The following is an 18,068-nucleotide window of genomic DNA, read 5'->3' on the forward strand; positions in this document are numbered from 1 at the left end:
CGAGAGAGCAGAAAAAGAATCTAAAGGAGGGCAAACAATGAAACAGTTGCCCCAAAGGAATCAACACAAATGACATGATCATAGCTAGCCGACACCAATCGTAAGCCAATACATCCTGGTTGGGTTTTATTATTATTATTATTATTATTATTATTATTATTATTATTCGTCACTAACATTTACTGAAGGCTCATCATCATCATCAGTAACATTTCTGAAGTAACATTACCACTTGCCGAACACGATGATTTTGGTTTTCCTAGACTGTTGCATCTAAACAATCTCACAATAAGTCTAGTATATAGGTCCATTAGTAGTTCCATTTTATAGATGGAGAAACAGGCTGAGTAATTGGTCCAGATCACTCAAGTAGCAAAGGGAAGGAACAGAAATCTAACCTGGCTGGTCTGACTTCAATGCCTGACACATATGATGCTATATTGCCTGGCCCAGGAGATCAGTCATTTGCACTTGATCTCTACGGGATCTTTCAGCTCTAACATTTTATGATTTGCTTTAATGAGTCCATGATAAAGATTCGACTAGGCCTAGAAATCTCAAACTGTAGAGAGCAAAATAAAGAAGCTCAATAAAAATCTCTTTATATGACATGAAAGAATTCAGGCTCCTTAGGGTCTTTCCCCGTGTTGAACCCTTCAAGAAATGGAAATGTTTTTCTCCTCTGCCAGTCAATACCTAATATTTTCTCCTCAAATGAAGATAGACGGCACAGACAATATCAAGAAATTCCAGCAAGAATAAAAGAATAAATTGGCAATACAGTCAGCATGGTCTGTAAACACAATAAAACTCAAGACAGATTTGATAAATGCTGATTTCTGGAGGGGGGAAAATCCTATCTTTTAAAATACCTAAATTTAGTATAGATGAAATAAACTGCTTATAAACTATTGATATTATTCTTGGAAAAATATATTGGTGGTTAACTGAATATATTAAAGCTAAAAAAATTCTTATAAATACAAGATCTATTTCTTCTTTATACAAAATACTTGGTGATCATAGTCAAGTCAAAATACTCTCATTTGTTCTTTTAAATGGTGATGAGAGCTCTTTTTTTATGATGTCACTCATATGTAGGATATAAAATTGAAAGCAACAAACGAACAAGACAAACAAAAACTCACAGACACAGACAACAGTTGAGTGAAACGTTGCCATAGGTAAGTGGGGAGGAGGGGAAGTAGAAAAAGGTAAAGGGGTAAAAAACAGGGTGATGGAAGGAGATTTGACTTTGGGTGAACATACAATGCAATACACAGATGACGTATTATAGAATTGTATGTTAGCAAATGTTACCCCCCAGTAAATTCAATAAATAAAATAAATAAAAAGTAAAACTAGCTATCTATTTTATTTTTCATTTGTTTGTTTTTAAAGAAGAAATGCACCTAAGTCCATAAAGGATATAATATAAAAAGTTGGTAGAAAGACCTTAGCTTTCATAAATAATATAAAGTACACCGCACAGAAGAAGCATACTGACACTGTTGTGTTAATTTGAAATTTGTTTAAAAAAAAGAAAACAAAGTATGGTATAAACTGTTTTTCTTAGAGGCCCCAAGAAGGAAAAACAAAAATTTATTAGGTCCAGGAATCCAAGATGACTTGGTATAGCTATGATTACATGCAGAATTTGATAGTTAGAAATGACATCTGTTGAGGTCCAGCCTAAGGTCCTTTTAGCCCATCTGTAGGCACAAGTAGTAGTATCACCCCAAAACAGGAGAAGTCTCCACTGTGAATGAGTTTAATGAACCAGATAGATAATAGTATCACCAATGTCGGCCTGGAGCCCATTTTCAGTAAGATGAATTTTCTTGCTCACGAGGTCCACGTGGAAAACAGCATGCTCAGAAATGGGGGTCTTCTCAGTGTGCTCTTTCCCCAGGACGGGAACTCGCCGAGGCCCCAACAGTGGATCATCAAATCTCATCAGTTTCACTTTGGAAAGATCTATAGGCAAAAGAGATCATCAACAGGGACATTTCATTATAGTCACCGATTCAAACCCATGCCTGAGTCCGATAATTCACGTTTTAAACACACTGGTTGTTATAGCTAAAAAATATTTCCATCAGATTATTAAACAAGACCCAGTCTCAGAAAGCAAAGCTAAATCTAACAAATCTTCATCCTCTGCCAGCTTTTGCCCGGATCAAAGATTGTCAGAGATTCTGTATAGCACATGCCCTGGAATTACAAACCAAGGGGAAGGGCTGAGTGCAATTTTGAGCATTATTCTACATGGGCTCTCGAATCACTTTTTATATACTTCAATTAACCATTTCCCAGAATATCAAGAAGTCTAGAACTTGTTTCTCTTTCTTGTCTTGCTTCCTGGAATATGTTAAAACTAAGAGTTGTAGCTTTTATTGGGAGATACTTTTGGAAAAAAGAATTGCTATTCTAATAAATAGCATTAGCAGTTTCTTGTTCTGTTCAAAGGACGAAAGCGTCTGTATTAACAAGCTAATGAGAATGGGAAGGACACAGATTTCAGCACTTTAAGCTTTTGGACCAGCTCCAACCCTCCCTTGCTTGAGATTTTCCTGATCTGCTCTTGTGCAAGCTGATAAAATGGCTCCTGGCAAAGAAAGCTCTTGTCCCTTGAACAAATTTATGAGCCAACAATCCTGCCAACAACTGAGCCTGAAAGAAATTTATTTATTTCAGCAATTCTGCGACTTCCCAACATCACATGGTTTTATTTTATATGGTGGGAAAACACCATAATGACTGCAAATGCCGTCTCTGGGTTTATATCTCAATCTAAATGTAGCGTGGCTAGTTATGCTTAACCTGATTTACAGAAACGGAAGATATTTTCCGAATTACTTCCCACCCCTTTCTAAAGCAGATTTCTGGGTGGTCCATGAGTTACATTCCCTTATGTTGCTTTGAGAGTATGAAGCTTAGCAAGAGAGGGATAAGAGATAAAAGGAAACACTAAAGCAGCTGGTGGCTATGCCAGGAGTACAAGTTATCTAGGCATTCTATTCTCCTCAGGGAAACAAAGGCTGAAGGACTGCAAGTTTAGAGTAGGGATCCTGGGGCTTACAGAGCAATTACCTGCAACTACCATGAAGGCAAACCCTGCCTGAGAGTCTTTGGAGAGTCTTTGCAGAGGCTATATAATCTATTCCTAGATATAGCACAAGCCCTGAAAATTAAAACGGGAAAGGAGCAGATACAGCCTGTATGACAGCCACGGTCTTACTGTGGAGGAAGAACACAATTCATTTGAACAGCTATTACAATTCAACATGCAAGTCAGTGACACCAAATTATTTTGCTATGGAAGCAGTGACAAGTCCTGCCAGCAGATTTTATGCACAAGGCCTTTTACTACGAATCTGCCTCTCTCTCTCTCTCTCTCTCTCTCTCTCTCTCTCTCTCTCTCTCTCTCTCTCTCTCTCTGTAAAACAGACCTCCCTCGTCATTCCAAGCAATTCTGAATTGAACTATTTCAAAGAAGCCTTAATACACAATGAAGCTTCTAAGTGACAAAACACATTTGCTTTGATGTTTCCCCTGTAGTTCATTACCACCAATAATTCTTGGAGCTTTCTTAGTGGTTTTACTCTTTTCTTATCCCAGACCTCTCTTATCATTGAAAATGTTGAAATTTGAGTCTGCAGCTACAGAAGATTTAAGGCACTTAGGGAAGAGATGAGAGTGATTGAAAGTCCCTAGGGATTGAAAATGGGAAATGGAGACTTTCACCTCCAAGTTATTAGTTCATATGTGGCATGGGTTGTGAATGATTTAAAGTCATTATCATCAAATAGTTGCTCAGTGGTCTTTGTGGAGTAAAATGATGGTTTTAGCTCAGTTCCTCCTGGACCTAGATTATAATCACCCTCAATACAACTGGCACTAATTGGATGACTTGCTGCTATTGCAACAGACAGACCGAGAAATATGTTATTGAATTTCACTTCTCTCCCATTTCACATACTCTGTCCCTCTGAGATATCAAAGTGTCCTGAGGGCTTTTGGAAAAGCCTCACAGTTACAGCTCTTCTGTAGATATTTGGAAGAATATCAATTTCAAACTCCCCTAACATTTCTATTTTCTAAAATTCACAGCAGCTACTAACACCAAACTTAAAGCACTTTATGATAATATTATTCACAGCTCGTATGACAAAGGATGTACAAATTATGCCAGAGGCTCAGTGAGAAAAGACAAGATATAGAAAACACATTTCAGGACAATCTGAAGAAACTAGTCAGTGCTGTGTCTCTGTAAATTTTCAAGGGAGGCAGGTTTAACACTGTACAGTACAATTTGCAATACAGAAATACATCTTCTCATGTGCTACAACCTCACAATAATCCTATCCAGTGGGTTCACACAAATACCGTTTTCTTTAAAAGCTACCATATTGTTTTTCATGGCTAAGAGTTCTTCCTATTACAAAAATCTCATGATTGGATATATGCGTTACAAAACAGCCAAATGAAGGCTTCCTGTACGTTCGTATTTCAAATTTTTCAAGTTCTGCTTTCTGTGGCCTATAAGTTCTAAGGATGGCACTGTCATTCCACAGTTCCTGGTTTACTGAGGGAACATGAGAAATGCCAGCAACAACATGGATGAATTGTGAAGACGTGTTGCTAAGTGAAATAAGCCAGACACAAAAGGACAAATGTTGTATAGTGCCACTTATCTACGGTTCCGAGAACAGTCAAATACATAAAGGCAGCCAGCAGAACAGTGGGTACTAGGGACTAGATGGAGGCAGCATTACGGGGAGTTAATATTTCATGGGTACAGGGTCAGCTGGGAATGATGGAAAAGTTCTACAGATGGGTAGTGTGACGGTGGCACAACAATGTGAATGTTCAATGTCACTGAACTGTACACTTAAAAGTACCAAAATGGTCAATTTTATGTTATGTATATTTTACCATAATTTTTTAAAAAGTCTACAGACAATAAAATCCCTAGCACTAATATACTGCTGACACACAGTGAAACGAGTATTAGTGTTTCCCTCCTGCTAGGACACCCTTTCTCCTTACCCTCACAGGCAGCATTTTCAAGACCCTACATCTAAACAATATCTTCTCCATAAGTGCACCCTGATCACCACAGCTGGAAATAATCTCATTCTTTTCTGTGCTGTAAATACCGGGGATGCCAGAAAAATGTTTATACAAGTGGACACTTGGGTCGACATTGCTCAAGCAGTAGTTCGCCATAATCAGAAGTGTCTGGACGCTGATGGTAACCACTTTAAGCACCTCTTGTAATTGCAGAAGTCAAATGTGACTTGTATTCATCTGTTATTGGTATATATTGAGTATTACAATTGTAATACAGTTTTCCTTTCCTAACATGTGCACACATTTTTTTTGGCACCCTCTGTATTATCTATACCGTTCTTACTGCACTCAGCAGTTTCTCCTTAGATTACGATTATGGACGTCAATAGCTTAGTCCCTATTCCTTCACTTGATGACAGGACTCTGTAGGTCCCCCAAGCCCCCAGTACACACGTGGAGTCCTACAAATACACTTATCTCTACATGCACTGCACATGACAGTCTCTCAAGAAACATCCACAGAAGGTAGATGAGTGACTTAAAGAGAACAAAAAAATCCAAGGTAGAATGAACTCCAAACGGCTACTTTAAGTCTCCTCTGCTCATGGAATATTGTTACCCTGAATATAGTTCCATAAACTAGGTCAGTCTGGGATTTGCAAATCCCTTCAGAAAAATTTTACACTAATGGAACGTGGCCCAATCAACTCTTGATTGCCATCAAGAAGAGGAGAGAGAACATAAAATAGAGAATCTCAATATTAATTCGTCATCATAATTGGAAAGAAAAATCAGACACACACTAACTTCACACTATGCTCAGCCCAAGACCTGGCTGGGAGATGAGAAAAAAAACTATAATGTTTTACATTAAATCTAATCATAGGAGATCTAGACTTAATAAGGAATTAAGATTATTTATGTATTTTTACCTGGAGGCACGATATTTATAAGAATATGAGCTTTGGAGTCAAACAGACTCAAGTTTGAACTCCAGCTCCGGGAATTCAACTGTGCAAGTTACACAGCCTTTCTGTCTTTCACTTCATCATCTGCAAAAAGGGGAATAATAATCATACCCTCTACATTACAGTGTTGCAAGAGTTGAATGACTAATACATGATACACACTTAGTAACCTTTACTCTGTTTCTCTTCCTTCCCCAGAAACAGACCCAGTGGGCTGGTTAGTTTGGAATAGCAACAGTGTGTGTTCCTTAATTCTGAAAACCTCTCAGAGAAATTGCTTGTTACAGCATGAAAGCTAGATGGAGTCTTGGAAAAATATCTAATCCATTGTCCTCATTTTACTAAAAGAGAGATCAGTTGAGAGTTTAAGTGACATGGCCAAGTCACCAAGCTACCTAGTCACTATGTCCCATAGAGAATAGAGGCTTTCTGATTCTGGGTCCAATATTCTTTGAACAACATTACACAGCGGTCCCTAAGCAGCTAGTTCCTCTTCTTTCTCGCCTCTGCTTAGAACTCATCAAATCCACATGCTACTGCCCAATGTGCATTTCAGGGAAACCATTTACCTTTGATTCCTCGGTCTATTTTCATTAAACGTCTGATTATAGCGTCACGGTTATCTCCTTGCCTAATTTCAATTTTGGTTGAGAAGTGGCCATTGGATGGCTGGGGATTCACTAGGGAAACTGACACACCAGGCTAGGAAAACAAAGAGAAAATCACTGTTATAGGGAATCAAACTTGAATACTGCTGAGGGAGGAGCAATCTCTGCTACATTTTCAATGTCCAATGAGAGACAGATTTAATTCTGGTATTCTAAAATCATGACAAAGGGATACTCAAATACAAAAGAAAATATGTACACAGCACATGCTTACAACCAAATGCCTAGATAAGAATGACTATGACCACATATATCACTACTGATGATGGATAATAACAATTATATTTTGTCTTCTATAAGTACCATCATTTATTGAATTACTGCTATGTACTTGGCCTTGTGCTAAGCACTTTATAGACGTTATTCCTGTATCCTGAAAAGTAGTTCTTTAAGATCCCTTTTCACAGAGGAGAAACTGAGAACCAGAAAGATGAACAAAGTAGGCCGAGGTCATATGCTCAATAAGAGGCAGAGCCAGGATTGAACCAGCTCTAGGCCATAATACCTCCCACATTATATAAACTGCATAGTCAAAGACCCCGTTTGTTATTTTAAATGGAAAAAAGTCAACTGAGTCTTGTGAGAGACTTAAATACATAACAGCTTAATGGAATGCTTTAAAGTGGCTTGAAATAAACATATTTGTATAGGGAACACTATTTCAAGTACCTATCCGCATGGCCCAAATGACTGCACCTTTAAAAGCCACCGTATCTTAATATAACAAGAGTATTCATTACACAATAAATTCAGGAAGTCTCCATGATCATGATTACCTCATTATTTGAAAATAGGATTTTTATGTTTGCTGGGTTTTCAATTAAACGTGGTAAAAGTAACAGGATCTATCTCAGTCCTCTGCTTATCTAGAAAGTCGGGCATATTATGGACTCTCACAACTGCAGTCCATTGGACTTTGCCAAATACTGCGACTCTGATTGGATTCTTTAAGAGTAAATACAGAGAATCTCCCAAAACTCCAAAACATACTTATCTTTACCAGTAATGGCCAAAAAATAAAGGAGAAAAAGGAAATTCCAGCATAACTTAAGATAATGCATCAATCTCATTTATGCCAGAAACCAAAAAATCTTGAATAACATTATCAAACCAAGACACATCTAAAGAATGAAAGCACCTTGTCACTGTTCACAAAGGTCTTACATTTCAATTTCCACTGTATTTTTAAATAAAAACCAGGTTTTGAAAACCATGTATATTTTTTTTAAACCCACAAATAACATCCGATGCCATAAAACCCACAAATAACATCCGATGCCATAAAATCCATAAATAACATCTGATGCCATCCACTATAGTAGACAAAGGAAAAGTGAGTATTACACCAACCAGTGAATTAAGAGACCTCAAATCCAGCCACATTTCTAACAAACTATGAGGCCTGGACCAAACCAATCAATCATTTAACTTCTCTGGATCTCTCTTCCTTCTATCTTTAAAATGATGGGTTTAGATGTAATGATCTCTAAGGTCTCTTCTAGCTCTAAAATGCAATGAAATTATTCAGTGAGATTTCTTTCAACTTACTTCTGTTCTAAAAACATTAAGTGGTTTTCCAGGACAGCATTCTTCCCTGATTTTATCTTCTGCTTCAGAGGCAAACTTGACTTCTATGTGTTCTAGCTAATAGAGGGAAAAATGGAAGTCATTAGTAACACTTAATATAATTGAAATTAATCATCACCTCATTTCACAAAAGGTTCTCCACTTAACATAAAATGGTCTGTGCAATTTTATTATTTTCCATATAAACATTAAATGAAATCTGGAATCAATTATTAAACACTGATCTTGGATGTCTCATAGTATGGTTATTTATATAGTCATGTTTACCATTTTATATAATGGAATCTGGCATCTATCTAACTGCTGTATAAGAGAAAAAGAAAAATCAGAATAAAAGGTATCCACTTAAATAAATAAAGTTCAGAAATTTAGCATTTGAGAATAAAAGGCTCCCACCTAAATAAAAAACTCGGAAATATAACATATTGCATATACCTGAACATAAGATGATCTTAAATATGTGTCTCCATTGTTCCAAAGAACCAAGAAGTTTTTTGACCTCCAGAAATATACATGAATATTTAGAAATATCTTTAAAATAGATGTCTGCTAATATTTATTAATGTAATTATTAACTCATTTATAATTACATGATATAAAATGCTTATTTAGAAATAAATATCTTCCCTTCTAATATTTCATGAAATAATTTTATTCAAACTCTAAACCTGCATATTTTTTACTTCAGTGTCTTCATTACCACTAAAACCACTTTGAGTCTTCTGACAATTTTTCTAGAGCAAATTATCTTTCCTTTTGCCTAAGTTGTCTGAGAGACAGCATTTTTAGGATCTATGTATGAAGTACGACTGGCACAGAAACAGGGAGAATATGTGAAAGCTATTGGTAATGTTCTAGTTCTTGAGTTGGGTAGTAGATTCGTGAATGTTCATTACATTATTAATAATAAAAAAAGGGGAGGCCATGCACGAAGCCAGGTTTTTAATTAATCCAATGCTGTGAGTCTAAGGTCTAAGGGGGGTAGGGGGGAGAAGCAATTCAGAGTACCTCATAATAAGAGATTTTTAAAGTATTCAAATATAAGGTCATCTCATTTTTTTTTAAAGATAATTTTGGGGGGGAAATCTAGACACATACCGCTAGTATTTTCTGTATAGAATAACTGATAAGTAAAATAAGACAACAGATCACTTTTTCTTTCTGCAACTTCTATATCCACCCATTCTCTTTCCCTCCAAAAATTTTTTGACTGATACATTTGGCAAAGTTGCAAAACACAGAAGATGAAGTTTATAAGAAGGTATATTATAAAACAAAAGAACTGGATTATGTTTACTATAGCTAACTAGTTCTTACAATCCCTAGCCCCTCTTACCTCAAGGGAATTGGTCAGGTAGACTATATTCTCCATGAGCACCGCCTGTTCATCAAATTCTAATTGCAAATCCAGAACACGAGGTCCCACCTTCTCCAGATTTTCCTAACAGCCAAAATGGTTTTGAAAAACAAAATCACACTGAGAATACGTTGAAAAGAATATGTTTCCTCCTAAACAGTCATTCTTCTCTCAGTTAATAAAATCTTCAAGTTTGAACAGTTTTAAAGGAAAGGCCTTGGTCTCATGGTTTCCCTTATCTGTCTTTGCTTGTTAATGAAATTACTAGCTCAGTAAATATCATTTAGAGTATGATCAAGATTAAGGCAGCAATGAAAAGATCGGAAGGACAAGGTTTTCAGATTCATAAAATAAACATGATTTTATCACTGTTTATTTAGACTAGCTTAACAGGCAAACCCAAAGAATTTGCTTTGACAAGGAATCAAACAAATGTATGAAAATATCTATTCAGGTAACCAAAACAAAAGTGTTTTTTCCCAAGATATCAAATCTTTAAAGCTATTTCAGAGAACAGTGAATTAATAATAATAACCAAACAAAAAATTCTCAAACCTATTCCTGCAAATGTTAAAATAAAAACAGAAAAGTCATACTATATGGATACTCAGATGATCCTGGCACATAAAAGTTTTATAAAACAGTGGCATAGAAAAAGTATTTTTAATTTTGTTGAACATGAAATAAAATATTTGCCACTCAAAATGGAACCTTCGAGTTCCAAGTTCACATGTACAAATATAGCTAACTGCCTAGAACATGTTGAACTTACATGAAAGTAACCTAACATGATTTCATTTACCATCCAAGTTCTATTTCTTTTCCCATGAAAAACGTGCTAAAAAGCCATTTTCTTATTCCCAGGTTTATTAAACATTTTTCAAAGTTTCAAACCATTAGCAAATATGCCCAGAAAATCACCAATATTACTGAAAAAAATATATTACAACTCAAATAGTCTAACACTGGTTTTTCAAAAAGCCAACTCTAGAATCTAGTATCATAAAACTTTTCAAATCAGTTTCTCTGGATTCTTTTAATGTATGCCATCAAAATTCAATGTCTTTGCAACCAATAATGGGATATTTTGTTGAATCCATATGTTGACAATGGATCTGGCATTCTGACCAATGGCATTCACTAAGTACGGAACCAATGAATTAGGGGCATACCAGCAAACATATTATAACTTGATTGGTACAGGTCAACCCACGATTTTAAATTATTTCTGAAACTTCAAATACCATAAGGCTCAATGCTTGACTCCGGTCTAAGAGAATTAAAAGGCTTTCCTAAGAATACAATCTATTCCAATAGAGGACAAGCTAAGAATTTGTCCATCAGGCAAGCATCTATAGCCTAGCAGATTTGAGAATTAATCCAAAGTATGAGAATAACCATTGTGTGCCTAGCAAGCTGGAAGACACTGATTTACATTTAAAAAAAAAAAAAACAACATTTACTGAGCCTGCTCTTGACAGGTAGTATTTGTGTAAACTATATTATTTACTCCTCACAGCACTCTTAAAAGGTAGGTTCTATTAATTTCCTCATTTTATAGATGAAAAACCTTACTGCCCAAAGAATTTATTTGTCTAAGGCCTCAAACTAAGTAGTAACAGGCAAACAGGATTTAGGCCCAGATTTGCTTGACCCCAGAGCCTGAGATCTTAAGCAACATACAGGCTTCTTTCTCTTTCCTTGTCAAGAAAACCCATAGATTATGTATATAATAGTTATGCATATGAAGACAATTAAGAGTCTAACCCAATGATTCTTCATCAGGGAGGTGCAGGAGGGAAGGGTGATGATTTTGCCCCAGGAGACATTTAGCAACGTCGGAAGACATTTTTGGTTGTCACAACTTGAAGGGGGTGCGGGGGAAGGTCTAGTGGCATCTAGTGAGTAGAAACCAAGGATATTGCTAAACATCCTACAATGCACAGGACAGCCTCCCACAACAAAAAACAATCTGGCCCAAAATATCAAGAGCTATTGTCTATAAACAATGTTTATCCTGTTAAGCTAAACCTATACAAATGTAGACTCTTGGTTCCAGTAACAGGATCGAGTAAACACACCCTGATGTAAGCCAAAAGAATATGCTTCTTCCCCACAATGAAAAGAAGAAAAGGTAGAACGTGAAGAGAATCATTTTGTACAGCAATTCTAAACCAGTTTTTCATCCACAATACATATTTTCACACACTCAGCAATTCCACAGGTGCACCCCAAATCTGATCTCTCATTTCCTACAACCATTGATCGAAAAGAGCTGTTTCACTTAGCAGATTTCTTGGGGAAGACTGTGCCCAAAGCTTTTCCCCTTCCTTCTACTGTCCTATCTAACCGTTACTCACATGGTCACAGCTGCTCAAGGTCCACAGCTTACCTTAATCATGGCGACAAACGGCATCACTTTCTTCATATATTTCTTCAATTCTGGCAAACTGCCCAGTTCACTAGCAATGACTTTGTTATCAGGCAATTTTCCACTGTTCTTCTAAAAAAGAGAGAGAGAGAGAGAGTGGGGTAGCAATGCGGAGAAAAATATTTTAAAGACGTTGCAGGACAGATGTGCTTGTAGGAAGTTGGCCAGCCACAGCATGGAGGTCTGGTCTGCGCCAGGCTGCTGGAGAACAACAGGCAAGTGCAGCCCCCGGCATCATGAGGAAGTGACAAGGGGAATGACTAATCCAGAAGGGTGTCTCCTATCCTCTCTAAGTTCAGAGAATACATGATTTGGGGGACAGAGGAGAAAAGCAAGTGTGTCATGCTGAACACCAACTTTTTCCCTGCATCCATGGCACCTCTGGGATTGCAATATTAGATCTTATCTGGTGAGAAAACGAAATGGTCTTATAAAGATCTTGTTTGTCTTCAAACTTCTAGAAGCATTTTATTGGTTTATCGAAATGGAAAACTACACAACTATCAAACAAGATTTATAGAATGTCTGCTTTGGAACATTCTTTGTTATAAACTGTTACCACAAACGTGCAAAAAAGAAATCTCTAGTTATCAACCTGTGAAAAATACGAGTTGTATCACTGCCATCTACTCAAAAACAAATGCCCACACCATCTATCACTCATATGCGTTAAGTCCCAAATGTGCTTTCTGAATATAAATTCATTTCTGCAAACATCTAATGTCCACTTTAATAGAGTGAGAAATAAAGCAAACGACCTTTACAGAGTTTGGGGTGACTTACTTTCTCCTTATTATAGAAACATAGCATCAAAGCCAAAGGTTGGGAATGAGTCTAAATAAAAGCAATATATGGTAAGATTTCCAATAATCCATTTACTTTTATTTCTAACCTTTAATAAGGTACATGGGGAAAAAAAATTTTTCTCTACTGCCAATGTGTTGCTTTGAAATGCAAATGAAAGCGAAAAGAAGAGGGTAGGAAACACTGCTTTCTCCTTATGTCACAAAGAAGGTGCCCATGTTCAACATAATACTCTTCTTGATCACAAACTTTCTTTTAGTTCTTTTGGATGAAAACAAAAGTTTTAAAGGAAGCTAATCATGCCCAATAATGCCAAAAGAGATGATGTTTTGAAACTATATAATAACTAGTCAAGGAACACTCAGTGAAAATATAACCTCTAAAAAGAACAGTGGTGATGCATTTATGTTTTAATACCTGGGACATCACATACTATACCTGGTTCCTTTACTGCTTCCTTGAAAATGCTAGTATGAAATGCAGTTTCATTTTTCTACCCACCAAAAGAGCTTGCACTCTTTTACCTACCGTAAATTAAAATCTGCAAGCAGTTTCTAAAGGCTACCTTCTTTTTCTATTACACACAGAAGAGGAAGTAGTTCTCCACAAAAATAGGTCCATAAGGATAAAAAAATGCTTGTTCTTCTCTCTTGGTCAAATTTTGCCAATGTAAAAGTCTTTCTGAGTATTTCTTAATTAACTATGAAAATTATTGAGGCAAAATTCTAATACAAGTCTCTAAAATCAAAGCTAAGGATTTTTCCTTTATGTTATCACTTTTTAGGCTTTGGCCATAATCTCTCTTTTGTCTCTTTCTCTTTCTTAAGTGCATCTTAATGGTTTGTGTCTACCAACAATTGTTCTTAATAACCTGAGCAAAAATTCTACAACATATACTTTGTTTCCATATTTTCAATATGAAAGGAAAAAGGTAGGTGAATTATGAATTTTTCTCTTTAGGAAAACCTAGAACTAAGTTTAAATATTGAGTTTCCTTTAAATAGAACTATCGTATTTAATAGCTATTTACCTGACAGAGCCAAAAACAACATCAGCCTCTCCATTTCTACAGGTAATTATTCACCTAAACATTTTCTTTAAATTACTCAAGAGCCAAGTTCCAATTTTTTTCAAACATAATAAGGTTAAGGCTGCATGAATCTGTGTTCGGGTCAAAACAAATCCAAACGGCAAACTCAGTCCTTTTGCTTCATAATTTTAACCACATGTATGAAAAAGTCCCATACCCTTTAATTACATACACCCAGATTCAGTGTATTTTTGTATGAGTTTCAAAAGTGATGAAAAAGCAGCAGTTTTTCCCTTGGAACCCATGTACGAGCCATTAAGGATAACAAAAAACGCTCCAGGCCTAGACATAATGAAACAATGCTGCTGGTCTGTGCCACCACCCTAAAAACATCACCAACACCCTAAAGACAGAAATGCCATAGGCAGGACACAACAATATTTAGAGAAAAGTTTGCTGAGGGCATCACCTCGAAGTGATTACGGAGAACTGACAGGGTGGTATGTTGCCAAGATGGGTAGTTCTTTGCCACATAGATAGTGCAGTGCGAAGGCTTCTGAGGTGGCTGCCTGTCAGTCTTCTACAGGGGAGAAGAAAAGGAAAGCACGTCATCACTTTCACTAAACCAAAAATGAAAAGAACCCTTCCCCGGTATATACCACTACCGTCTTCAATATTAAAAAATATACATAGTACAGAACTACATTAGCAAGGAAGATAGCCCTACACATTTTAATGAAAATTGTCTTATTTTTCATTACAGTTAAATGTTATTTGACCAATAACTTTTCAGGAATGACCTTTTTTAAAAAAAAAAAAAATGACTTCACCTTCCCTTTAGCCGGCATCATATAGCTCTTCAGTCGCAGCCTGAGATCATGTGCTACTTCCATGAGATACTGTGAGGAACGTATCAAGGCTTCATCCACATGACCCGCGACAGGCCATGAGGCAGTCATAATTGAGCCAGGCTTTTAAATGAAAAAAACCAAAGTTCCAGGAGATTAGACAACACAACTATTTTATGATTCTTGATTACAATTTCATAGCAAGGCTACCATCTGTAACTGTGCTCGCGGTTCAAACCCTGACTCCACAGAGCACACTTCCACAGCCCCTGATCTAATGTTCCCCAGAATTCAAGCTGTGAAGTCTGACTCTACATTCTTAATTAGCATTCAATTGTACAAGCACATTAATACCCACACACATATGCTCACTTTCAAAGAAAATTATGTAATGCTAATTTGCCTAAACTTAATCATTGTTATATAAATTATGCACGCTCTCAGTTTTTATCCTATTAATATATCCAGTATTTAAAATATGGCTATTCGGGATATACATCATGAGCGCATTTTTGTATTGTTCATGCACTGCGAAATACAAGAGTCTGGCTAATAAGGTTGGAAAGGACTTCTTAAACCAGTCAATCTGTTTATCTGCAAGCCAGGGAGAAATAATTGAATTTATCCTCACAGTAAGAATGCTAATATAATATCCTTGAATATGCAGCCCTATATATGCCAGGAATTTTATATAAAAAAAGAATATTTATGCAAATATATACTTCTATCTTTGTTTATAAGCAGTTCATAACATTGTATTTCTCAATATTTTCGCCTTTAACACGTGGAAAAACAGTATTAGTTATGCATGTATTTAAATGTATATCTGAATATATTTAAATGTATTATAACACTTCCTAACAGGAACTAGGTGATAAACCACAAGCACAGTCACGTGTTTTTCAAATATATACACTGTGTGTATATAAAGGCACATACATGATGGATCTGTTTCTAAACAGGAAGTAGCTTCAGTTTAACCTGTAAGTAATTTAACCTGTAAATAATTATTCTTTACCATAATTATGATGATGAGTCCAGCATTATTCTTGAACTACTCACTTTCGGTCTTTTTTCTCTGAAGTAACAACATTACCACAACATTTATTTAATACGACCAAAATCAAAACCACCCACCACATCTTAAATACAGAACGATACCTTTCCCAGCAGCGTCCAGATGTGCTCACACAAATGTGGACAGAATGGAGCCAAGAGAAGTGTCTGAACCTCAATGAACCGGAACACGAGGTCTCTGTGCATCCCTTCTATGGCCAACTCACGGTACTTATCTTTTGCAGCCTATAAAATTTGAAATTATTTACCATTTCTACCCCATACTTCAAAATAAAATTAAAAGGAAAAAAAATTCAGTATCTCTGCTTTAATGCATTTTTAAGTTTTCAGTCTTTTAAAAGTCCATAATGAATTTTTATAAAGGTTTTACTTTTAACGAGGTACACGGTTTACAAGTAAATGTATACTAATTCTTGTCCACAGGATACTTCAGTATCATGAGTCTCAAGAAAAACATTTTTAAACACATCATGTCACAGACATAAAAGTTGAACAATGTAAACTGTATACTAAGGGCATAATGCTTTGAGCAGCATATAGGAAAGATATTAAGTTCAAAAAAGGCTATAAATACAACACACTGCTATGCTCAGCACTTAACTTTATTTAACTACATCTATGAAAACCAAGTTACATAAATCCCAATGTGTTATTTTACAAAACTGATTGAGTAAAGCTACGTTTTCACTTTAAGCACATGAACTGCCAAACTTGAGGAAATACTGACACCATGTGGAAAACCTCAGAAAAGGTTTGTTTTCCAACTATTAACAATTAGTTACAATTATGCCTTTATTTTTTTATCAACTTAAAAACGTTTTCCTGGAAAGTATGACTGATTTTAGATTAATCTCTTTATTAAAGCTCACAGCTCAACAGGAACAATTACTTATATTAAATTAACAGAATAGGAAAAGTACCAAAGGCAACTTTACAATCACAATTTATTGAAGAATTTAAAACTTTCTTTGCAAGACTTTCAGTCTCCACTTTCCATGAGCTTTACGGTATTGCAGGAGGGAAAAGGGGCAAAAACACATCACAGTCACACTGACATTTTATAGCTACTGAAAGAACAGCCTACCTGAAACTCAAAAAACCCTGTTTTCAAAGCTTCTTTAAACATCATCTTTTCATAGTTTTGATCCGTTTTTATAATTCCTGCATTCATTTCACTATTGAAAAGGAAAAAAAGGTTACTAAGTTTAAAGGCAAGTACAGATAGGTATGAAAACCTGCTGCATTTACTAATAAACAGCAGAATGAGAACAATGCCTGAAACATTCAAGACTGCTCCACCACGAAACCACCTTTGTGTTCCTTAAACCTGCCGATTGTAGCCTCCCCACCGTCTATCCACTTTGAAGTATATATTGTCACCCGACACTGCTTCCAACTCCTATTTATGACAACACTGTTAACCGTGCGCTTATTCAAAAATTCCTTGATAGAAACTGTTAGGAAGCCCAAACTACAATGTGAAAACAGCTTACCTAAAGTTGTAGTCAGGTTTAATTGGGGCATTTTAAACAACTGATATTAGATATTTAAGAAAAATTTTCTCATGCTGCCTCAGGCCCTTCATAATATGGACTAATATGGCCTCAAATTGTTTCATCTCCTATGTCTGCCCTCCACATACTGCACTTAAAATAAATACCATACTCTTTGCGTGGCTTTTGCCTCTCCCTGCAAAAATCCTGTTTATTTTCCAAGAAACCCAGAACTCACACACCACCTGAATTCCCTCACGTACAATTGGTGGGATAAGTGTTTTTCTGTCCTGCTAGACAACAAGAATCAAGTCCTATCTATCTTTGTAAGACCAGTGCGTAGGATGGTTCCTGATACATAGAGGTTGATACATTGTCTTTTGAAGGGTAAAAAATGATAATTCTCCATTTCTTTTAATCTGCTTTTCCTTGAACCATTCACCCTACTTTAAAGCAAGACAGTATGGTAAAATGGTTATGAGTGGGCTTTGGAGAAAGACAGGAGCAAATTCAAATCCCAAGTTTGGAATTACTAGCTTTGAGGCATTTAATGAACACTTAATTTTTCCAAGCCTCAATCTCTTTATAAAATAGAGCCAAAAATATCTTTATCATAAGGTTACTATGAGGCAAAAGTAAAATAATAGATTCAAAGTACTTAGCACAAGAAAGCTTTCAATGACTAGTAGCTACTATTATCATCTAATTTATTTTAGGGGGAAAAAGAAA

General features: G+C 36.1%; 1 protein-coding gene across 1 annotated transcript in view; it reads right to left on the reverse strand.

Moving 5' to 3' along the window:
- Positions 1–1,585: 1,585 nt before the first annotated feature.
- The window catches only part of LARS1 (leucyl-tRNA synthetase 1), a 52,415-nt gene continuing 35,932 nt past the window's right edge, over positions 1,586–18,068 (reverse strand). Inside the window, exons 24-32 of the mRNA XM_019739116.3 lie at positions 16,931–17,021; positions 15,931–16,071; positions 14,752–14,892; positions 14,391–14,501; positions 12,049–12,159; positions 9,636–9,740; positions 8,261–8,356; positions 6,614–6,746; positions 1,586–1,977 (exon numbers count right to left, since the gene is read on the reverse strand). Coding sequence (XP_019594675.2) covers positions 1,772–1,977; positions 6,614–6,746; positions 8,261–8,356; positions 9,636–9,740; positions 12,049–12,159; positions 14,391–14,501; positions 14,752–14,892; positions 15,931–16,071; positions 16,931–17,021 — 1,135 coding nt within the window. The 3' untranslated portion in view covers positions 1,586–1,771. The remainder of the gene's footprint in view (positions 1,978–6,613; positions 6,747–8,260; positions 8,357–9,635; positions 9,741–12,048; positions 12,160–14,390; positions 14,502–14,751; positions 14,893–15,930; positions 16,072–16,930; positions 17,022–18,068) is intronic.

Source organism: Rhinolophus sinicus, chromosome 5 (assembly GCF_057876585.1).
Source record: "Rhinolophus sinicus isolate RSI-liver-muscle chromosome 5, RSI-T2T, whole genome shotgun sequence".
NCBI lineage: Eukaryota > Metazoa > Chordata > Mammalia > Chiroptera > Rhinolophidae > Rhinolophus > Rhinolophus sinicus.